The sequence below is a fragment of the Ricinus communis genome, chromosome 6, assembly GCF_019578655.1.
Source record: "Ricinus communis isolate WT05 ecotype wild-type chromosome 6, ASM1957865v1, whole genome shotgun sequence".
NCBI lineage: Eukaryota > Viridiplantae > Streptophyta > Magnoliopsida > Malpighiales > Euphorbiaceae > Ricinus > Ricinus communis.
The window spans coordinates 16,788,479-16,812,473 of NC_063261.1; the positions used below are offsets into that span (position 1 = coordinate 16,788,479).

Here is a 23,995-nt window from a genome sequence, read left to right on the forward strand (position 1 = left end):
AGGTATGGGAGAACAAGTGAAGTATAAGTAGGACTGAAATTGATTTACATGCTTTTGCCATTTCATTTGACTGGGATTCATTAAACGCAACAATAGCCATGTGGCCATGCTTGGAGAGTTATCCTTCTAGGCGAACAATGCAGTGATAGTGTCATGGCAAGAAAGAAGAAGCTGGCCCTCGAGCAGAGATTTAGATCAGGTTGCATCTTGAACAAGGTCTCTTGATTTTCTGTAACATGCAGCATACTCTTGCGCTCTGACTGTAACCTTACGTTAAATTAACTTTGTCATCTGTGATTGTGTAGTGCATTTATTTTCGTCTTGCTTCTGTGAGATAAATAATGCTACATCTCAATACTTGTACTAAAGCTTTAGTTTTTGTGTGGTCCAATGGTCTTTGTATGCATGACTTGGCTGTTGCTTACATGCCCACAAACAGGTCCCGAATTGTTGGCCTGACTACAAGGAGTTAGTTACAAATATATTGACAAAATTAACCAAATATAGTAACTTATACACGTGGATCCACTTTGTATAAGTTAAAGTTTTAAGTGTGCTTAATGTCTGAAATCTGGAAAACCTCATACAGCAATAGTTGTTGTAGATGCATACCATTGTTTGTCTTTAGGACCCACATCCGCCGAGTTATTAGACATATCTAGCCAAGTAAAAACATAAATGATTCCGTAACTATGTTACTTATATTCATTTGATATCTCAAATCACTAATCATAAAAAAATGGTAGACTAAGTCACTACAAATGAATCAATTGAGAATACTTTTATACTTTCCAGCCATTTTATATTGATGTGGTAGTTGAATTCTTTCACTAGCTTCAACGTCACCTCTAATCTGTGCATAATTAATCATAATAAGCTTAAATATTTTAATCTCTTAATGCAATTGTAAAATATAAGTTCAAAATAAAAAAGACGAGAAAAGATTCAATATCTAATCATGATTAATTGTGTCCAAATAAGGAGTGATGTGATAATCAGTAAGAGAGTCTGACCGGCACATTATTACAAAATGAACAAAAAATGTAGTTTGATTCATTGTTATTAGTTGGAGTATTATTTTTTATAATTATTGAATTGAGATACCAAATAGATGCAATAGCTATAGTTATATTACTATTTATGCATTTACCTTACGTGACGTGGTATATATCCTTTTATTCATATTTAGGTTCAAGAAATGGCACTTCCAAGCATGGCTACAATAGCTATAATTATATTATCATTTATGTATTTACCTTACCTGACATGATATCCTTTTATACACGTTTAGGTTCAAGAAATGGCACTTCCAAACAATGCCAATTTTGTTAACTTTCTAATTATAACCACACGAGGAGTTAAAAAAAAAAAAAAATCGTTGATTCTGTAGAACTCCATTTTCAACTTGAAAGTATGCAAATAATCTTTCATCGAAGAAAATGGGTAAACAAACAATATTATAAAAATAAGAGAAAACTCTATCAAATTATCAATGTGATTTAATGTACTTTCGTTTTAGAAACTGCAATTTACTTTTTGTTATTTTGGTATTCTGTAAATTTGATCGTTAGCAAATAACGATCAAATTGTACAATATTATTAAGAAATTCTAACATAGTACGCAATAGCTACTATTTTTTCAATTGTTATGTCAACACCTGGTAATAGTATTATGCAATTTGATCATTATTTATTAAATATCATATAATGTCAAAATAATAAAAAGTAAATCGTAGATCTTAAGATGAAAATACATTAAACCATAACATAGTTAACTAAATTTTCCCTAAAAAATAATAATTTGAAAACTAAAATGGCAAAAGAAAAATAACTCTTGGGCCAACAAAAGACTTGGATCCAATTAGGAAGTTTGGCTTGGGCCATGAAAGAAAACAAAACTGTCAATCCCGCCAACTATAACTACTTTTCAAATTTGTCCATACAAAAAGCTAAACGAGCACTACAACATTTTAACAGACATTCAAAATCTTGATTATCATACTTCATACTTTTCCATTTATGTTTGCGCCTAATATATCTGCTTCTCTCCTTTCATTCTCACATCCTCAATTCTCAACTGCTATATTCCAATCCCTTTTCTCTTCCTTACAGATTAAACGCTCAGTCTCCAGTATCAAACAAATCCATGCCCAATTCATCATCTCTGGCTTCACAGGCCATGCATCTCTCCTGGGTCACCTTCTTTCGCTCCTCGCTCTATCCCCGGAAAACCAGTTTCATTATTCTTACTCAGTTTACCAATCAATCAAGAACCCAAGTGTTTTTGCCTCTAATAACATGATTCGATGCTTTTCCAAGAGTGAATTGCCTCTGGAATCAGTTGTTTTTTATTCCTCAATGTTGAGAAGATTTATAAGACCTAATAATTATAGTTTTACTTTTCTTTTTCAAGGTTGTGGGAAGGGGTTGGGGTTCATTGAAGGGGTTCAGATTCATTGTCATGTCATAAAGTTTGGGTTTTGTGAGGATGTCTATGTGAGGAATGCTTTGATTCATTTCTTTTTTGCTTGTTGTAGAGTTGAGTGTTCAAAACAGGTGTTTGAAGAGAACCCACGTCGCTGTGATATTGTTACTTGGAATGCTATGTTGGCGGGTTTTGCTAGAGATGGACAAGTTGCTGTTGTGGAGAAGATGTTTGATGAAATGTATGAAAGAGATGTTATTTCATGGAATACGATGATTATGGCTTATGTGCATAATGGGAAGCTTGAAGAAGGATTAGAGTGCTTCAGAAGGATGAGAGAGAGTGAGTTAATTCCAGATGAGGCCACATTTGTAACGGTGCTCTCTGCGTCAGCTCAATTGGGTTTGCTTGAACATGGTCGTTTGGTTCGTTCAATTATAGATGCATTGAATGTCACAATGACATCTGCACTTGGAACAGCACTTCTTGACATGTATGCAAAATGTGGGTGCATTGAGCAGTGCAGGCTCTTGTTTGATAAATTGCCTCAAAGAGATATTTCGACATGGAATGTCATGATCTGTGGCTTGGCATCACATGGCCTGGGAAAGGAAGCTATTTCACTATTTGAGAGGTTCTTAAGTAAAGGACTCCGTCCAGTAAATATAACCTTCATTGGTGTTTTGAATGCTTGTAGTCGTTCTGGTTTAGTAAAGGAGGGCAGGCATTATTTTCAGTTGATGACAGATTATTATAGCATTGAGCCAGAAATGGAGCATTTTGGCTGCATGGTTGATCTCTTAGGTAGATCTGGTTTAGTCTATGAGGCTATTAAAATAATCGAGACCAGAGTTGTCTCACCAGACCCAGTATTGTGGGCAACACTTCTTTGCGCTTGTAGGATTCATGGATTAGTTGAATTGGGTGAAAACATTGGAAAAAGATTGATAGAATTGGATCCAAACTATGATGGACATTATGTACAATTAGCTAGTATTTATGCCAAGTCTAGGAAATGGGAAGAAGTAGCAAGAGTAAGAAGATTGATGACTGAAAGAAACGCTAGTAAGATTGCAGGTTGGAGCTTGATTGAAGCCCAGGGGAGAGTCCATCGGTTTGTTGCAGGGGACAGAGAACATGAGTGTTCACTAGAAATACACAAAATGCTTGAAGCAATAGAAACCCGTGTAGCCGAAGCTGGCTATGTTCCCAACATTTCATCAGTTTTACATGACATTGGGGAGGAAGAGAAAGCAAATGCAATCAAAGTGCACAGTGAGAGATTGGCAATTGCTTTCGGTTTTTTAGTAATGGGAGCTGGGGATAGCATCCGAATCATAAAAAATCTGAGGGTTTGTCAAGATTGTCATGAGGTGAGCAAGATGATATCTAAAGTCTTTCACAGGGATATTATTGTGCGAGATGTGAGCAGATTTCATCATTTTAAGGAGGGAACATGTTCATGTCTTGATTATTGGTAGATTAGACATGTACGTTCTGTCTGTAGAATTTGTTTCTTTGCTGGAAAACTTGGCACATAGTTATAAAGAAGAACAAATCCATATTCTTTTCCATTCTCTGCTGGCATGTTTTCTTGCTTTTTCTTGTGGGTTTTTAATTCATTCTTTTATAAAATGTGCTGTTAGGAGAACAATCATTACCTACCATGAATCTAAAAATTTAAATGCAACCAAAACTCTATCATTAGCCATTTCCTGGCCCTTAAGGTTTTTATTTTTCTCATTTTCTCTCGAGTTAACACTTGATAATTCTTTGTAGACTTTGGGAATTTCTACCATCCTTGCTAGTGTAAAAAGATTAATTAATTATTATTATTATTATTATTATTATTGTTGTTGTTGTGCCATGAAAAGATAATATCAATATCACCATTTCTTGAGCTCAAAAAGAAATATCACCATTTCTGAAAGCTCAAGCATGTAAGAGACCAAATATTTATCCATAGCCATAGGCTCACAACGACCTTGAATTCATAATGCTCATGACATGCCATTTTTCAAATATAGATCGCAAATGAGGGTGAAAATTGAATAATAATGATAATAATAATACTTCTTAGTCCATTTTTGAAAGGTGATTTTTGTCCGTGCAAAAATATATACCACTTTTCATTTTTAATTTTTAATTTAATGATTAAATGACTAAAATGTCTTTCATTAATTAACATAAATATTATTGTCAATAGTTTTTTTTTTTTTTGACTTTGAAATTACAGATTATCTATATATTTCTTTTTGAGTTTCAATGCAAATCTCTTTTTATTTGAATCTTAGTAATTATAAATGAATTGACAAGTCTAATATTTTAATTATCATGCAATTTATTAAGATGTCTATTACAAATATTTAGTAAAGAATATTAAAAATAATGATATTAGTTATGAAAATTATTTTTTTTAATTTTTAACCTATTAGAATTAAACAGAAGAAATAATGATAATAATAATAATAATAATTTAATGACGTAGATAAAAAAAGATTTCAAAAGCCATGTGCCATGCTGCCAGCCTCCTATTTCCAGAAAAAGAATATTTGTGAATGCCTTGCTATGACCCTCTTAACATTTTTCCAATTTCAGTAGGAATCCAGAAATAAGTTGGTAAATCCAGTATTAGTATTTTAGTGATCATATTTCAGTCCCTAATTGCAAGACAATTAATCCTTCTTTTCCTCCCACACTGATTGTATTGATGTGTCATCTGATCTCATTCCTGCCTCTTCAGTCTTCATAAACACTACCATTTTTCTTTTATTTTCTTTTAACTGCTCTCTTTAGTTTCTTTTATCTAATGCACCACAAAAAAGACACCAAGATGCTTGCTTGTTCTTGATTTTTAAAGCTTTCAATTCAAGCCGTAAAACCGTTTTGTATTCTATTGCCCTCAAATGTTTTGAGTCACCTCATTTTTCACTGTGTCATGGCCATTAATGCTCAAGATTAAGCTTTTGAGAGTTAGAAACTGCTCTTTTACTCTTTTTCTCAAATGGGTGTTTGTAGTTTGTAGTATAAACCAATCTGGATTAGTAGTCACCTTAAAAGGCTTAAAGTTGTTACCTTTTTGGTTGGTCTTGGGTTTTCTCTACTTAAAAATTTATTATAGGTACTGTTTAGCCTGACTTTTTCTTTTTTTAAACTGCAAACAAACTGCATTACGCGGTTCTGGGGGCATCTGTTTAACCTGACTTGGAGAGGTTCTAAAGTGTTTTCCACTGTTTGACAGGGTAGCTTTTGGGATTCAAATTGATCTTGGACTATAAAGCTGTGGTTAAAATGGGGAGAAAGAACAAGAATATAGACAAGGAATCGATTTCTGAGAGTTGGTGTTTTGTTTGCAAAGATGGAGGCCTTTTAAGGATTTGCGACTACAAGTAAGTTTTTTTTATTACCCCATTAAAAGATAACAAAGGTAAAGAGACTTGGGTTGGTAGCGCATGCCCTTTTGGCTTCTGGTGCTAGCACGACCCTACTTGACCTGTGCAGAGTCCAGAAATGATTTTTCTTTTAACTACATCAAAGAGTTTATCACTGGGATATTTGTATTGCTTGAAGGGTCCTTTGCTCAGTGTCCAAGACCAAGAACATTATTTATGAGGCAGTATTTTGTTCAGTTGCTAGATGTTGAGAAGTCCCTTTTGTTCTCATTTTAGGGTCCCAAATTGTTCCTTTATCATGACTATTATTAATTTTTTCATATGATGGACGTGAGATGCATGTGAATATTAAATGCCATATGGAGCACTGTGGTGTGGAGGCTCGTGGCTTTGAATAATATGGATCAAGATCAAGAAGGCTCTTTTTGGTGGGGTGTGCCTAGGACTGGATGTGTGAATATATTAGTTCAAGACACTAGTACTTCTAGGGAAGCATAAATTATGCCTGTTTTATATATGCAGCAACTGGAGCAGATGAGGCTAACTTGCATAGTTCACCTTTCTTATTTGAAGAAACTTGCAAAAATAATCTTCATAGATTCTATTTGAAACTTCTGTTATATAAGATTAGTAAGATATTTCAGTAGGTAATTTACATTTACGCCTTATTAAATATGTGAATATTTATTTTGAAAAGAATATTTGTTTCCTAATTGACCAAGTACTTAATACAGCATGCATAGGAGGCTAAGAGTAACTGTTTGTACTTAGATAAATATTGATCTCATTGATTACTTACATGGCTCATTTGCTTCCCTTATATTAGCTTCAAATATATACATGTTATTACATTTTTATCTCATAGTCTCCTTCATTCAGGGGTTGCCTTAAAGCATTTCATCCCCAGTGTGTAGACAAAGATGATTCTTTCTTGGAAAGCAAAGTTCCCTGGAGCTGCAGTAAGTTGCTAATTTCTATTTATGGTTGGTTTCTGTATTTAACCATCATAAAGAAATTTCTTTCTCAAGTGAAAGATAGCAAGGTATTGTGTCTGTAGCATGATTAGGTCTTGATGACCTACTACTCATATTTTTAATTCACTTGTTTTCCCCTTTTGTATTTCATATTGTCTATATGGTCTGTGGAGACACATATGTTATGTTGAAGCAATAAGTTCAAAACTGCCTGGATAGTGGTGCCCGTGTGGCAAGTCAAGTTCCGCAGTGCTCAAATTTTAAGATTAGGAATTGATTCATGATTGTCAGTTCTCACCTATCTACCTATCTATATCTTCATAATGTGGGTGTAATTTATTTCCTTATGTCCCAGACAAACATCAAATGGTTTCCATTGACCTTGCCGACATGTTTTTTCTGTGATATAGTTTTTGCTTGATAGGCACTAGGCAGCAAGGGAAGCTCAGAATTTCTGTGAACTTCACTATAACCCATGACAGCAATCCAACCTAGTTCAACTCTCTCTCCAAAATCTTAGTAGGATTTTTGGGTTAGCTGAGTTTTCTTATTTTTTTGGTTGATTTTAATGAAATATAGCCTTATTCAATTTCCACTCCGACAAATTATCTCCCTTTCATGTTATGTCTTGTTGCTGCATGATTTCTACTATATGTTTGCTCCAGCTTGTAGAATGATAAATTTTAACTTTCAGGGTGGCATTCCTGCTTCATTTGCAAGAACACACCAAAATTTCATTGCTTTTGTTGTCCAAAGGCTGTGTGTGGACGCTGCCTCTGTGATAGTAACTTCATACTAGTTAAAGGGAAAAGAGGATTTTGCAGTCATTGCTTAACACTTGCAGGGCTTTTAGAGGGAATAAAGAGTCCAGACTCTACTTCGGTATGAATTGTTATAGTAAAGTTATTTATATATCAAATGCTTAGTTGTTTACTGATGCATTATCATTCACTACCTTGCCTGCAAAGAAAAATATCTCATAAATTGTAGAGCTGCTACTTAAGGGTTTAAAAATGCGACTCTGTAGATGTTCTTGAGACTAAGAAGCTAAATAAACAATGCTGTTAGAAAATACTGATATCAATTGCAATGGTCCTATTAATATAAAGGTGTTACCTGAAGAGATTCTGGCTTATCTTTCTAGCAGCATTAGGAGGTTTCTCTAAATAATAACTAAATAAGATCAGTTACTGATGATTGTTTCTTTAAGTCTTTGAAACTTAGTTGTTCTTGTTCTTTGTTTCCTTATTGGCTGTATATTTGTTAATCTTCAGGGGAACATAGACTTTAATGATCAAGAGACATATGAGTTCAATTTCAAGGCCTATTGGAAAATGATTAAAGAAAAAGAAGGCTTAACCTTAGAACATGTCAGTTATGCTGACAAACTGTTGAGTATGGATAAAAACTATGGCTACTTATCTGATGCTTGTGACATTTTTGAATGGGAAGAATATGTTAGTGAATTTGACGAAAATCAAATTATATCTGATAATGATAGTTGGAATGATAGAAAAAGACATAAAGGAATGGGCAAATGGAAGAGAAACAAAAAAAACGAATCTGTGATGGAAGGAAAGACAAAATCAAAGAAAAAGGAATTTAGTGGATGGGGATCAGTACTCCTCTTTGACTTCCTTGCATCCATTGGTAAAGACACAACCAATGAATTATCACAACGTGAAGTTACTGACATCATTATAGGATATTGCAACGAACACAAGCTTTATGACCCTGAGAGAAAGAAGAAAGTTGTATGTGATGCAAGATTGAAATCTCTTCTAGGAAGGAAATCAGTAATCAAAAATAGTATATACAACTGTCTGACACCTCATTTTGCTGAGAATTTTGAGCAAACAGAGGATGAGACTGGATGTAGTTCAGAAGACAAGCGCAAGAATGTATCAATGACCAATACAAGGCAGAAAAACTCAAGCTCAAGTGTAAAGTCTCAGAAAAAAGAACCAATTCCAGACATGCAGCAAGGTTGTTTTGCAGCTATCAATGCTGAAAATATTAAACGTCTCTACTTGAAGAGGAGTTTAGTGCAGGAACTGGAAAAGCAATCTGAGATATTTGATGCTAAAGTAATTGGAAGTTTTGTGAGAACCAAATCTGATCCTTATGACTATTTGCAGAAAAATCCTTATCAGCTTCTGAAAGTGACAGGTATTCTATCACTGGTTGGTATAAAGTTTGAACACCTCTAATTTAAATTAATTTTTTTCTTTACTTAAGATAAAAGCAATCGATTCCAGTGATTTGATAACCTTAACACACTTATTTTTCAGGTAAGCATTGAATTCAGATTGTTTAATTAGTGGCCCTGAATACTTCCTTGTAATACCATTGCCTTTTTGTTTCTATACATGGTAATTATCAATAAGATGACTTATGTCTAAGTCAAGTCTTATCAAAGGATACTAACAAGTAAATTTGCTGCATTATTGTATCGACACACACCCAAGCATGAATGGATAAGGTGGCACTTCTGATAACAATTTTTAGTAGCAAAGTCATAATTATCTGTATTGTTCTTGTGAAATCCATATGTCTAATTATATCAAGTTACTTGTGATGTTTTAAAATGCAGTGGCATTGTTCATTCATATCTTGCCTCTGCCTTTTAATGATTAAGCTGCTGCACTGCATAATTATCTTTAACAATTACAGGCATAAATAGAAGTTCAAGAAATGGAGAAGTGAATACCGATATATTTCTACAAGTTTGTAATATGCCAATAGACATACCTATCTGCAAGCTATCAGATGATAACTTTTCTGAGGTAACATTATATCTTTTGGTATTTGCAAAGTCAACTAAAGCTTTAAGCTAGATAATAATATGGGGATGCAAAACCAGCCTAGTTTTATCGAACAAAAAAGACTTACTAGGAATCTCTTACGAGTATTTCACATAAAATGTCATTAATGTTGTTTGGTTTCGAGTGAGACCACATTGACACAAGTGTTAAACTAAATCCTAGGTGCTAATTATGTATTTAGTTGTTGAGATTTGAGCGAGGTAAGTACACTCCATTCCCTTGTCGCTTTTGTTGATTAACATTTCTAGGGATGGTGTCCTTTACATTTTCAATGTAATATTTCACTCTTTGCCCTTGCCTATACTTTGGAATCTTTCCCCAATTAGTCATTGGAATGTTATATCTACACTTGCAAAGTAGAGTTTTTATCCTTATTGCTACTTATATATTTAATGATGAATAAATATAGTTTTGCATCTTGTTGCAAAGGCGAAGCACAGATTTTTGTAGTTTTATTTTTCAGGAAGAATGTGAAGATTTGCGACAGAGGGTGAAAGATGGTAGACTTGAGAGGCCTACTGTTGTAAGTTTTCATGGTTTAGCAACTTGGTACTTTTCAAGTCCATACTAGCCAGTTTGAGAACTTTCCTGAATGCATTAACCAATATCCATATTTGCTGGTTACTTTCAAGGTTGTGGAACATGTAGATCTCTGAGGACAATATGATTTTTTATTCTGCAGCATGTGGATATCAAGTATTTGTCTATGTTAAATAGAATATTAAGCATTTATATGGATTATGAGATAATTTATTGACTTTGACTAGATTGCCCCAATTGACAGGTGAAGTTCAAAGAGAAAGCCAGAAATCTTCACGAGGTTATTACAAAACATGTATGTGTCCCTCCCCTCTTAATCATCTTAAAACATAGGAGCTTGAATATTTTTAGCGTATTTTCGTAGCATCTTAGAATGGACGGACTATCTTAGAAGAAAAATATGGAGAGAAGAAAAATGGATATAACAGTATGTTGAATAAGCTAAGGAGGTGGTCAGCCTCGGACTGACTTTGTATAGGTCACTGCAATGTTGTTATTACTGTATATTAATTTGGACGGACTATTTGCTTAGTAAGCTTTTATAATGTTTCGCACAAACTAAAAAAATCTCTCCCTTTATCCATGGCATCTGAAGCGAGTCTTTAAATTTCTTAGAAATTGATCATGTAGATACTATACTAGTTTAAGGTCTTCTTGTCTAGGATTTTGAGAAGTTTAGGTCGGACCTTGGGTGGTGGGAAGTCATATTTATATTTCTGAACCACCTCATGTTATATTTTTAAGTATTCTTTACTCCGAGTTCTAATTACTTCTTTTTTTTCTCTTATTCTTTTTTGCCACTTTGTGTATGTTCATGTACATCGCCTGGCTTTACTTTACTTTCCATCATTTCCAATACCCAAGTGGATTGTGAAAGAGTTGGCTCTGTTGCAAAACCTTGTTGATCAGGCAAATGAGAAGGGATGGAGGAAAGAATATCCTTTGATGTGTCGTTTTTCACAATCGATATTTAAGTACCTGTGTTGTGAGCATCTGAGTAGATGAATGGAACGTATGTGTTAACAATTTCATGCCTGTACATCATTAAAAATAGGGAAGCTTTTCAAAGCGACTTGAACTTTCTTTCATTGTTGCCTTAACCTTCATTTCTGTGTACGCTTTCTGTATACATGGAAAGATTGATGCTGCTTCGCACACCATCAGAACAATCACGGTTGTTGCTTGAAGTTCCAGAAATAATTGCAGATGAACCTGAGGTTGAACCTGCTGACAAGGACTTGTCCAGGAAGGATGAACAAAAAAAGATTACCATGGCAGAATCGGACCTCAGAAGGTTTTCAAGACCTTCTAGCGAAAGTCCAGAAGGCAATGGCATTTACTGCCCAAATGATACAGCAGATTTTGCAGGTATGCTATGCATCCACTTGGTACTTATTCATATTCATGAATCTAATAATACAAATGTTTTTCTTTTTTCCTTAGTTTTCAACTGATTTCCTAAAATAAAATGGTAATTAATCTCCTAGGCTTAAACATGTGGTTTATTGTACATGTACAAGTTTATCAGTAGAGAATTTGACGGACTTCTCTGTTACTTCTCTATTCAGAACCAATGCAGCAATCTAAAGGACCTGAACTTGAAGAACCAGTGCAACCATATGATAGTACTAGTAATGCAAGTGATGATGATGGTAGTCATCAAGCAGAGAGTCATGAATCTGCTGTTGAAGTAAAGAAGAACCATTCCGAAGCACCTTATGCTGAACTACATTCAGGACAATTGCTTGCTTCTTCTTCACAGAACCAATCCAACTTCCTTGATTTGGTAAAGCAACATACCTCTGGTACTGCTACTTCAGGAGGAAAGCAAGATAAACCAATGGATGTTGAACATGAAAAGGTGAAGAACAATCAAAGTGCAACATCAATGGAGATTATTGAGTTAAGCGATGATGAGGAGCAAGGAAAGAGTACTCCACCAATCAAGCAAACACCAGATAACCTGGATTCTCCTATATGGTACTGTGTGAGTCCACTTGGTGACAAATTGGGGCCTTGCCCAATGTCGGTGCTTAAAGAATGGAGTGATACTTGTCGCCGAGATATGAAATTCAAGGTCTGGAAGACTGGGCAAGACCCTGAAGAAGCTGTTTTTCTGACAGATGCTATTAGCCAGGTTTTCTTTGGGAAGTAGAAAACCTTTTGAAGTTTTTCTACACTTTCTGACATAGAAGACTTGAAGCCAAGGATAGCATCTGCTTTATGAAAGAATGAATGTTTTATCCTTATAATGTTCTTTTCTTTATATTAAAATAATAGCATAGTAATAGTCATCAATATACAGAAATTACATATACACATCACATTTTTCCTCAATGTATATTGCAAGTTTTAATTGCAGCATCAAAGTATGAGGCAGATTCAGTATACTTTGTTTTGTATAGTTTGTTATGTTGTTGTATGTCAGTCGGGGTTTCTTTCAAATCCTGACATTTGTCAAGCAGGAAAGGGTAATTAATTCAACTGCTCAGAGAGAAATTCATGGAATGCAAGAGAAAGAGAAAGAGAGACCATGATAACATTCAACAAATGCCACGACAATTTTAGAAAGACAAAGGATGTTGAGGAGCTTTTGGATTTCCCTTCCAGACAAATTCAGTTAAATATTGTTCATGTGAACTAAATGGCAAGCAGGTGTTTCTTGCTAGTTATATGCAGTAACATATTGACATTGTTCTAATTTTGCAAAAGCTGTGAGTAATAATAACATGGTTCTTTAAACTTATTTGAAAATGTTGACAGTGTTTTGATTGATTAACAAAGAAAGAAAGTTGGGAGATGTTAGGAAAAGATACCAAGAATGTGTGACCATTTTATATATAGAAGGATATTAAACAAACTGCTATATCGTCTATGGAGCTACTCAGGTAAGCATGCGATCAAGCAGAAAATTCACATATCTAATACCCTAAAAATTTTGGTTTCTGAAGCAGGCAAGTAAAACAGGATATTCTTTTCAAGTCCCTGCTACCCTGCCCTTTTACTGAAGATCAAAGCATAATAGCAATTTGGTTGACTAAAACAGAAACATGAACTTGGTAGAGTGGTCATACTAAACAGATTCAGTGATAAATGAAATTTAGAACTCAACTAATAACCTGAAATAACATACTAAACGTCTCCTCACAATTGTACGTAGAGATTAATACAAATATTTATTTCTGAAGTACCTTTCTACAGGGTAAATCAGATATTTTCTTCCCAACACAAAGAATGGACAGAATGGACAGACAATAGCGTACTACAATTCTCTCTCACCATGTCGTAGCAACATGTGGTGCTGCTCATTCCATGTTCTCCAAGTCATAAAATTAATGTGTATATGGTCTAAAATTATCCAACAAGACTTTTGTTTTCCACTTTATCATTAAGCTCACATAAAATTTTTCTCTTCAGGGCTTCTCTCAGCAGCTTCCTTCCTTAATTCCCGAAGCCTTTCTTTGAGTTTCTTACTCCGTTCAAAATTTGCCTTCCGCTTCACAGCTTTCTGAGGAAAACTTCAATCTCTTATTGCCAAGTTAAAAAGACACAAATCTAACTAGACAAACAAGGATACCCACCTCCTCCCGGAAACACCGATCAAGCTTTATTTTGAGGTCAGTACATTCCCCAAAAAATTTCCCAATAGGATGGTCCAAATGACACTTTTGGAACAGCTCAATAATCTGCAAAATTATTACTCACTTGATTTTACAAAAGTAAAAGCTTTGGAAAACAACATATTATCGTCAAAAGTACTTCCAATACCAATAGAGCATGAAATTAAAATAGCATAAGAAATATAACGGCTTCTCTTTTCCTAATAAAGTATCACTAACTTTGGAGGGTTAGTCTCCAAAATACACCACAACAACAATATATTGACACCCAATTTCTAGACAAATCCTTATTCTGATTTTGCTTCATTTAGGACCAAATAGGCCCATACTGTAAGAAACAAATTTTATAGTTTGCATACGAGGTTTTACAGTTGTCTTTGATCCCTGGCCACAACCAAATGGAATCAGATATCACATCTACTTGTTTGGCATAGACGAAGGAGTGTCCAAAAAATCACTTGAATTAAGCTATAGATCAAGGACCCTATAGCAGAAAAAGCAGGGATGATAGGTGTCCATCACCAAACAGTTTATGAAATTTTAATTTTGCTCTTTTTAAAAATGAGTTAATTTTTTAAGAATAATGGCAGGGAAAGAGAAATGAAGCATAACAAGAAAAGAAGTAAAGGAAGGAAAACTCACTTCAGCACACATGGGGTGTCTATGCAATGTCAAAGGAGGATGCATTATTCTGCAAGCAATTCAATTCCAATCACCCCTGCACACACACGAGCGCGAACACACACACACAAAAGAACAATAATCAAATATGATTCTCACAACTTCATGCTAATAAAAAAAATTTAAAAAAAATGTAATCCAATTAAAATCTGAAACTAGAAATAATAAACAATAAAATCCCCAAACTACAAAACAGTTTCTGTCACCTACCAAATTCCAAATTACAAGGTAAAGAGAAACAAGCTCGATTAACTGTAACTATATGAACAAGATTAGCATAAACAACAAGAGACCAGAACAACCCAGAAGGTAAAACATTAGGCAGTCTTAGGAGCAAACCATGTAAATGGATTAAATTCTTGCGAGAAATTCATGTCAATTCTGGCACGATCTCGTTTCCTCCAAAGTACCTTTTTTATTTTTTAGAAGTGTAAAAAATTGAAATTTAGCAACTATGAGCATTCCAAATATGAGAATTGACCAAATAGAACTCAATTTGCTTGTTTATACTTTCCAACCAAGGGGGCAACATAATTTGTATAAGAGAAAAAATTCATTAATCAATGAAAAGAACCCATTTTTCAATGAACCCAGATATACAAATATAGATTAGAACACATACATATATCCACTTATACAAAAAGTACTATACTCACACACCTATATAACTAGTAAATCAAATATAAAACATAACAAAGAAAATAAAGAGCACCCAGATCAGAAAGGAGGAAAACAAATAGAACTAAAAGGGTTAAATAAGCTAATTGGGACTTGATTAAATTGAGAATAAATGTGTTAAACCTTACTGGTTTAAGTTCGCGAACAAGGATTATAGCTTTTACTTCTGACAGCGTGAAAGCAGGCAGAACTGGGAGACCGATACAGATTACATAAAATAAAGGCTACCAGTTCGTCACCGTTTTAATTTGCTGATTAATGATGAGTACAACATCACAGCTTGATCAATGTCCCAAATGAACGAACTATGTTGTTTTCTATTTCCTTTTTGTGTTTATTTATTTATTTATTTTATTGTATTCATCTTGAAAAATATTAAGTTGTTTTTAGAAATAGGAGGATTAACAATTAACCCATAATTTCAAAATATTGTTCATCAGTAAAAATAAAAATAAAAAAATACTAATTTTTTATGTTTTTTTAGCATTAAGTTTCGTAAGTTAAAGATTTTGCAACAAAAATTACAAGAGATAATGATTACATAAACTCAAATGCAAAAGTCTAATATATAAGAAAAAAAAATCTAGCAAACATAAATAATTAACTTAATGAGTTACACTATATATATATAATTTTTGACAATGTTTAATTTCTGAAATCTAAAATTTTTTTCACATGTACAATTAATTTTTTATACATAAATTTTTTATTTTGATATATATATATTTACTTTTGACATATAAGATTCAAATTTACGTATAATTTTATAATTTTTTTCTATTAATTTATTTTCATAAGTTATATTTCTAATTAACAACTGACTCTAATCTTAAAAAATAATATATTAATTATATTTAATATTATATTAACTAATAAATAGTCTTCTAATCAGATGATACTAATTCTATTTTAAAAAATAATATAATAATTATTTTTAATATTATATTAATTAACAAATTAGTTTTATAATTAAATAATAATTATAATTCTAGAAAATAATATTTTAAATTATATTCTTAATATTATATTTAATAATATTCTATATCTATATATATTAATTTCCCGATGCCTAAAATTTCTTTAACATATCCTGTTTAATTTTTGACACATAAAATTTTTATTGATATGTATACTTACTTTTGACACACGAAATTCCAGTTTATGTGTAAATATATAATTTTTCTATTAAATTATTAATTTATAATTTATATTCCTAATTAAGCACAGACTCTAATTCTAAAAACTAGCATATTAATTATTTTCTAATTCCATTCTTCACTAGAAATATATACTTGAAATATCCTATAATAGTCTTGGTAGACACCCTTTCGTATATTACATTAACTAATAAATAGTTTTTTAGTCGGATAATGATACTAATTCTATCTTAAACAGGTAGCATATTAATTATATTTTAATATTATATTAATTAATTAATTAGTTTTGTAATTAATTGATAATTTTAATTCTATAAAATAAAATTTTAAATATTATATTTAATAATAAATTAGTTTTTTAATAATATAATATTTTTTAATCTTAAAAAGAGTAATACCAATTATATTAATATGTTATTTTTTATAATATTAAAATTAATTAATCAATAAATTTTAAATAATTTTTATATTATTACATTAATAAAATATTAAAATTTTACAAAAAATTAAGAACATTTCAAAATAGTTAGTTTGCTATTATTTTTTAAATTTTATAAATTAACATTAAATATTAAAAATTTATTAAATTATATCTATCAACTTAAATCAAAATAATAATAATGTCGTGCAACGCATATGTATATTAATTTAGTTTGTTAATGTATATTAATTTCTGAAACTTAAAATTTTTTTGATATGTGTGCTTAATTTTTTACACATAAAATTTTTATTTTGACATGTGCATTTACTTTTGACATATAGAATTCAAACTTATGTGCAATTTTATAGTTTTCTCTAGTAATTTATTGATTCATAAGTTATATTCCTAATTAAACGCCGACTCTAATTTTAAAAAATGGCATATATATTTTAATATTATATTAACTAATAAATAATTTTCTAATCAGATAATAATATTAATTATATCCTAAGAAATAGTATAACAATTGCTTTTTAATATTACATTAATTAATAAATTAGTTTTATAATTAGATAATAATGTTAATTCTAGAAAATAACATTTTAAATTATATTCTTAATATTATATTTAATAATAAATTAATCTTTTAATATATAATAAATTTTTTATTCTAAAAAATAGCAATATCAATTATATTTATATAATATTAAGAGTAATTAACAAATAATTTTTTAGAGTTTTAAAAAAGTTAAGGACATATAAAAATAGTTAGTTTGTTATTATTTTTAAAATTCTATAAATTATATTGAATATTAAATTTTTTATTAAATTATATTTATCAACTTGATTTTATAATCAAAATAATAATAACAGTCGTACAATGCACAACTAAACGACTAATATATATTAATTTCTGAGACATAAAATTTTTTAACATGTGATTAATTTTTGGCACATAAAATTTTTCTTTTAATATATGTACTTATTTTTTACACATGGAATTTAAATTTATATGTAATTTTACAGTTTTTTATATTAATTTATTGATTAATAAATTATATTTCTAATTAAACACTGACTTTAATCTTAAGAAATAGTATATTAATTATATTTTAATATATATTAACTAATACAGAGAACTATCGAAATGATTTCCTTTTTGATAGTAGAATAATTCTTTTGAGTATCGTTCCAGTGAGCAGAAGTAAACTGGACAATACATTCTTTGGAATTTTGGACTTGCTTAAGAATCCCACCATATCCTAACTCTGATGCATCCGTTTCTTCAATCTTAAATGCAGAAGGATCAGCTAGATGTAGGCAAGGAATTTCTAAAACTTGTTTTTTAATGCTTTGGACTATCTTTGTATGCTGATCGGACCAAGGAGGAGGGTTTTTCCTTAGCCTATCATGCAGGGGTTTTGCAAGACAGTTTAAATTGGGATAAAAATCCATGACATAATTTAAACTACCAAGAAATCTTTGAAGCTGGGTTTTTTCCAAAATTTTATCTGGAAACTTTGAAGTGAATGCAAGGGATCTCTCAATTGGAGTAATTGTACCCCGAGAGATGTAATGACCAAGAAATCTAATTTTCGTTTGAAAAAGAGATATCTTAGACTTTGAAACCACTAAACCATTTTTCTTAACAACATAGAAAAACGTTTCTAGGTGTTTAAAATGCTTTGTTCAATGGAATTTGAAAATATTAAAACATCATCTATGTAGACAATGCAGAACTTTGAAAATGGATTAAAAATGTCATTCATGATTTTCTGAAATTCAGAAGGGGCATTTTTTAATCCAAAAGGCATGACATTCCACTCATATTGACCGAATGGAATTTGTAAATGCCGTTTTGTAACGATCTTTGGATCAATCTGGATTTGCCAAAATCCTGATTTCATGTCAAACTTTGAAAAGATGAATGCAGAATGCAGTTTTTGTAAAAGATCTTTCTTATTTGGAATAGGATACCTAATCCACTTAAGAGCTTTGTTTAAGGGTTTGTAGTTGATCACTAGCCTAGGAGTTCCTCTTTCTATCTCGCTATTCTTATTGACATAGAAAGCTGCACAAGACCAAGGTGATCTAGACTTTGAAATTAAACCTTTAGACTCAAGATCTTTAATCTCTAATCTGCAATGGCTTTCTAAAGACTCATTCATTTGAATGGGTCTGGCTTTAGTAGGGATTTGCTTATCTGAAAAATCGTTTTCATATGGTAAATCGACCATATGTTGCTTTCGATTCCAAAAAGCATTTGGAAGATCAGAACAGAGTTCATTCACAATCTTCATTTGGAAATCAGAAATTTTTCTTTGAATAAAATCATTTTGCAGTTGATCTAGGATTCTCTTCAAACCCACATCTTGTTGAAGATGAGAAAGATGGGTTTGTTTACCTTTGATCAAAGCATTGATTTCAAAATTGTAGATGGAATGTGCTTTGATAAGATTCAAATTTCTCTTTTTTGGTTTTTCTAGAAAAGGAAAAACAATCTTTGAATCTTTAGCTTTGAAAATGATTCCAGCAGTTGTCACTTTAAAGGGAGTTATCAAATTGATAAACGGAGTCCCTAAGATAACAGTTTGCTGAAGATCCTTTGTAAGAATAAAAACATTTTTTAAAGCAATGTTATTATTAAGAATTGCGGCTTCAATTTTACCAGCAATCTTAATCTTTGAAGAATTGGCTGAAGTCAGCCTTTCTTTGGTTTCTTAGTGAAACCTTTTAGGAACCAGTTCGCAGTTGATACAATTGAGGTCTGCTCCTGTATCAAACAAGGCGATGGTTTCTATCTGGAAATCACCAGGGAAAACAAGCTTTATTTGAATCAAATATTTTCTTGAAGTAATTTCCTTTAAAACATTGATAAAGTTTTCAGGAACATTTTCAGAAACTTCAAGGTTTTGAAAATCATTTTCCTCATCAGAATCAGAATCACTATTCTGCTTGAGGATCAGGCTTTGAAGCAAAACAGAATCATTTTGTTGTTTTTCTTTCAACTCTTTGAGTTCTGTTTTGATGGTTTTAATCTCCTTCTGGAGTTCCTGAACAGTAGGAAGAGGGTTTTTCAACTTCTTCCCTTTGTCCAAAATCATAGTAAGATCATAAGTATTCTTACTAGATGAAGGAACCAGAGATTCAGTTTTTAAAATCTCTTTTAAAACTTGCTTTTGGATAAGAGGATCACTAATATGCTTTACGACGAAGAGCTTCTTGTTGCCTAGTGAGCATATTAATGTTTTGAAGAGCTTTCAGATCTCGAACAATCGATTGAGGTTTTGATTTCATCTATTTGAAATTCTTCCTCACTGTTTGAGAACTCTGATTCAGATGAATCAACTAGAAGAGCAGAAATCTTTTGCAAAACTTCTTCTTCTATTTGAAGCTCATGGAGTCTTTTGGAAAACTTACAATACTTCGAAGTATGGCCTTTCTTACCACATTTGAAGCATGTAATTTTTGAAAAATCCATTTTTGAATCTTTCTTTGGAAATTTAGAATGAAATTTGGAAGAAGATGGCTTTTTATAGAAATTCTCCTTGCTTTTAGAAGGCTTTCTATATTTGGAAAATCGTTTCTTTTTGAAAGACTTTGAATAAGAATCAACTTTGCATTTCCCTTTGCAACTAGACACGGGCTCTATTGGGTTATAATCAAACTGGTTACAGAAACTACCTAGTTCCTGCCTAGTCTTTTCATTTCCCATTTGAAATTTCGCTCTTTGAAGCTTAAGGTCATGACAAATCTTTAAACCTTCTTTCTGGGTTAGGCTCACTAACTCACCATAAGTGTAGAAATCATAAGGGATTTGACCGTTATGGGCTTCTCTTATGGTATTCCTAACTCTTTCACCTAAAATCTTAGGTAAACCGGCTAAGAACTTTTCTTTCCAGAAAGGTTGGCTAGAATCTTCCCTAAGCATGACTCTGGTTAGGAAAGTGTCTTTGTAACTTTGGAAGTTGCTAAGCTTCTTACAGGTAAGATTGCTAAGGAGCTCGGCATTCTTGTCTTTGAGCAGAGAAGGGTCTCCTATGAAATGTAGGGAAATATTGAGGATTAGGGTTGAAACCGCATCCTCAATTGGATTTCCTATTTCATCTAGGATTGGAGTTCCTTCTACTGTTGTTTGGATAGCACCTAGGATTTGGAGTTGCTGTGCTTGAGTGAGATTATAATCCCACCATCCTTTTAACCGCCGGAAAATCCATTATCGGGAGCTCAAGAATGGCTCTGTCTGGAGGTACCACTTTGGGTTTTGTAGGCATTGGCCGCCATGGTCATCTGTTGTAAGAGACCAAGGATGTTGTATTCGGACATTCCATCTATATTCCATTCATAGACGGAGGAGGCATTGAATCTAGGCGGGTTAGGATGTTGTTCCTATTCTCAATTCCTAGATCTGGAGCAGTACTCCTAGGAGTATTCCAGGTTAATCTAGGGGCTTGGATTCCCAATCTGTTGATATTGAAGGGTTTTGGAATGAGGCTTTCAAGCTCTGAATCATCTGATTCATCGCTTTGGGCTTGTCCTATTGCACTGATATTCCTACTACTTTGGGGAGTATCTGGCACTAGATTTTTGGACGACTCAGAGGTTGCTAATCCGCTCACCGCTCGATCGCTTTGGCAAACTCAGTTTGCTTTTGGAAATGGTCTTGGCTCGGCTTTGTAAGCTGATATAGCTTAAAAACGGGGTTTTTAAGCTTTTCTGACTACTTCGACTCCTTTGGTTGACCAGTACTGGGGATTGGAGATGTCACCACTACAGGGGGCTTTTGAATCTGGTTTTCTATTCTAACCAGTTGCTTTCCTATAGTGTTTAGATAGGTGTTCGAATAATTGTTCTGTTGAACAATATTCTTGACGTTCTTTTCAAGGTCTTCGCCTACCAGTTTGTAAGGTGTTGCCTCTATCTCACTCTCTCCATAAGGAATGGTTATCTTCCTAAGGGGAGGATGTTCAGACTGGACAGTTAGGTTTTCTCCTACCTTCCACTCAGGGGCTTTGTTCCTTACTGTGACATGACTAATACTCTTTTCTTTAAAAGGATATGAGTGACCATGCTCTTTGCAATATATTTGAAACCAATCAAAAAATTTGATTTGGGCTTTGTTTTGAATACAAAATTGATAGTATCTATCCTGAATACTATCTTTTTCTTTTAAAAAGTTCTTAAAAAACCAAAGTTTCTTAAGATGGTTTTTCTTTGAATAGAAATCTTCATGCAAGAGTTTTTTATCAATTTCGAACTCTTTTGAAATCATGTTGATCTCTGCTTCAAGGTTTTGGGTAATGGCTTATGGTGATGGTGAAGATGGGGTAGAGGTTATCTCTATATCTTCGTCATCATTCTTTGGATTAGTGTAGACTGGTCTGGGGATGTTGCTTTGGTAATCAACATTCTGGAGTGTTTTTGGAATATCAGATGTTGAAAATCTGGGTTGTGTTTGGGATGGAATTGGTTCTTTGTAAGGGGCATAGATAACAGAAGGAATTTTGGATACCCTTTCAATATCTATGGTCGAGGTTGAAGAACCATCATCAGAAAATCTAGAGGAAGTTGACTTTCTGTTGAATGTGATCTTTACCTTTCCATCTGGATATTGGGCTATGTGTTTGAGGTTTGTGTTTGGTTCTGTTTGCTTTGGAGAAGTAGGTTGGGTTGCACCTTCAAGGATCCATTCTTCTGGAAGTGTAATGTCTTTCCATTGAATGGTCTTTGGAATGGTTGTATTTGATTTGGATAGATCTGTTTGAAGGAATAGGGTTTCTCCTTTTGGTGAGTGTAGCTTGTGTTTGGAACCAAAGGCAGAAATCATAGCTTTGTAATGAATTTTGAAAATTAATGCTATCGGAATAGATCCTTCAAGCATTTTGTAATTGTGAGTTTTGATTTGAGTATTTGGAAAACAATTGAAAGAAATAGGTCCTTTATTGAGGCTCGACTCAACAGTACCTAACAGGGAGTCATAGAAATTTGTAAACCTAGCATCCCTAAGGACGGCTAATATGGAAGTATCTAGACCTTCTCTGGTAAGGGGCTTAATACCTACCTGGACTAGACCTATGTGGATATACTTTTAATCCTTTTCCATATGCTTTTGGAGGGTCTTTGGATTCAAGAGATAAATCTCTTCAAAAGGCTTTGAAATTTGGATATCTCTTTCTTCAGTCTTGATTGTAAAATCAGTCTTGAAGAGAGGGAACTTTGAAAACTCATAAATTTGTTTCTTTTAGACTTTGGGTATTTTCCAATCGTCAATATGCTTCGAAAAATCTTCAATAGTGATTTCTTCACTATTTACTAGACCTTTGTACCTCGATGATTCAGAGGCAGAAGAATTGGAGAAAGAAGAAGATCTACAGAAGAAAGGTTCTAAATTCATTTTAACCTAAACCAAAATAACTTTCTAGACAAGCCTGGACCATAGCTCTCAGCTTTACTGCCCTGTCCGTCGGGACTTACTACTGCGCATAAAATGAACAGAACTTGTCTATAGGAAACCTGATGCAGTCTAAAATGAATGTAAAATCTTTGTAATGTAGATATGCTTCTAATCCCGGAACCCAATAGGCTCTGATACCAAATTAGTAACAAGATCTAGGAAATAGAAGGAAATAATATATATATATATATATATATAAATTTCTAAGACCTAAAATCTTTTTGATATGTGTGCTGAATTTTTGATATATAAGATTTTTCTTTGGACATGTTTACTTATTTTTGACACATGGGATTCACAAGATTTTTATATTAATTTATTGATTAATAAATTATATTTCTAATTAAACACCAATTTTAATCTTAAGAAATAACATATTAATTATATCTTAATATTATATTAACTAATAAATAGTTTTCCAATCAAATAATGATACTAATTCTATCCTAAAAAATAGTATATCAGTTATATTTTAATATTATATTAACTAATAAATTATTTTTCTAATTATATAATAATTCTAATTCTAAAAATGACATTTTAAATTAAATTTTTAAATTTCAATGTTATATTAATTAATTTTATAATTATATAATAAAAACTTTAATTCTAAAAAGTAGTAATATCAATTATATTGATAGTATTAATTTATATAAAACTAAAATTTTATTAATTAATATTTTAAAAAGAATTTTTATATTATTGTACTAATAAAATTTTAAAAAAAATTACAAAAATATTTAAAAATAATTGATTTGCTAATTTTAAAATATTAAAAATTAATATCAAAATTAAAAAATTTATTAAATTATATATATCAACTTATTT

At 32.2% G+C, this 23,995-nt stretch overlaps 3 protein-coding genes across 7 annotated transcripts; 2 read left to right on the top strand and 1 right to left on the bottom strand.

Annotated features, from left to right (window-relative positions):
• The first annotated feature begins 1,769 nt into the window (after window positions 1-1,769).
• On the top strand, window positions 1,770-3,999 carry LOC8288676 (pentatricopeptide repeat-containing protein At5g66520). The gene has a single exon (XM_015725182.3). The coding sequence runs from the start codon at window positions 2,020-2,022 to the stop codon at window positions 3,904-3,906; it is 1,887 nt and encodes a 628-aa protein (XP_015580668.2). The 5' UTR covers window positions 1,770-2,019; the 3' UTR covers window positions 3,907-3,999.
• Window positions 3,675-12,555, top strand: LOC8288677 (uncharacterized protein At5g08430). Of its 4 annotated transcripts, none has more exons than XM_015725181.3 (11): window positions 3,675-3,798; window positions 5,667-5,814; window positions 6,697-6,776; window positions 7,486-7,673; window positions 8,066-8,960; window positions 9,465-9,577; window positions 10,080-10,139; window positions 10,401-10,451; window positions 11,021-11,091; window positions 11,274-11,524; window positions 11,725-12,555. In XM_015725181.3, exons 2-11 carry the CDS (start codon window positions 5,717-5,719, stop codon window positions 12,309-12,311), a joined length of 2,394 nt encoding a protein of 797 aa, XP_015580667.2. In that variant the 5' UTR covers window positions 3,675-3,798; window positions 5,667-5,716; the 3' UTR covers window positions 12,312-12,555. The 4 variants fall into 4 exon arrangements, with proteins under 4 accessions (XP_015580667.2, XP_048231773.1, XP_048231774.1 ...); XM_048375816.1 differs by lacking the exon at window positions 3,675-3,798 and adding an exon at window positions 4,987-5,044; XM_015725180.3 differs by lacking the exon at window positions 3,675-3,798 and adding an exon at window positions 5,059-5,546.
• A 672-nt stretch (window positions 12,556-13,227) lies between these two features.
• LOC107262026 (COX assembly mitochondrial protein 2 homolog) lies at window positions 13,228-15,477 on the bottom strand. Of its 2 annotated transcripts, none has more exons than XM_015725174.2 (4): window positions 15,264-15,477; window positions 14,419-14,494; window positions 13,738-13,842; window positions 13,228-13,664 (listed from the first exon to the last, which is right to left on the bottom strand). In XM_015725174.2, the coding sequence occupies exons 2-4, from the start codon at window positions 14,461-14,463 to the stop codon at window positions 13,551-13,553; spliced, it is 264 nt and encodes an 87-aa protein (XP_015580660.1). In that variant the 5' UTR covers window positions 14,464-14,494; window positions 15,264-15,477; the 3' UTR covers window positions 13,228-13,550. The 2 variants fall into 2 exon arrangements, with proteins under 2 accessions (XP_015580660.1, XP_015580661.1); XM_015725175.3 differs by having other exon boundaries at window positions 15,259-15,443.
• Window positions 15,478-23,995: the final 8,518 nt, after the last annotated feature.

Excerpts from the sequence above, each read along its gene's own strand:
- LOC8288677 (XM_015725181.3), top strand. The coding sequence starts at position 5,717 with ATGGGGAGAAAGAACAAGAATATAGACAAGGAATCGATTTCTGAGAGT. Across the intron at positions 8,961-9,464 it reads TCAGCTTCTGAAAGTGACAG|GCATAAATAGAAGTTCAAGA; the intron begins GTATTCTATCAC and ends TAACAATTACAG. Across the intron at positions 10,140-10,400 it reads GACTTGAGAGGCCTACTGTT|GTGAAGTTCAAAGAGAAAGC; the intron begins GTAAGTTTTCAT and ends CCCAATTGACAG.
- LOC107262026 (XM_015725174.2), bottom strand. The coding sequence starts at position 14,463 with ATGCATCCTCCTTTGACATTGCATAGACACCCCATGTGTGCTGAA. Across the intron at positions 13,843-14,418 it reads GACACCCCATGTGTGCTGAA|ATTATTGAGCTGTTCCAAAA; the intron begins GTGAGTTTTCCT and ends ATAATTTTGCAG. Across the intron at positions 13,665-13,737 it reads ATCGGTGTTTCCGGGAGGAG|AAAGCTGTGAAGCGGAAGGC; the intron begins GTGGGTATCCTT and ends AGTTTTCCTCAG.
- LOC8288676 (XM_015725182.3), top strand. The coding sequence starts at position 2,020 with ATGTTTGCGCCTAATATATCTGCTTCTCTCCTTTCATTCTCACATCCT.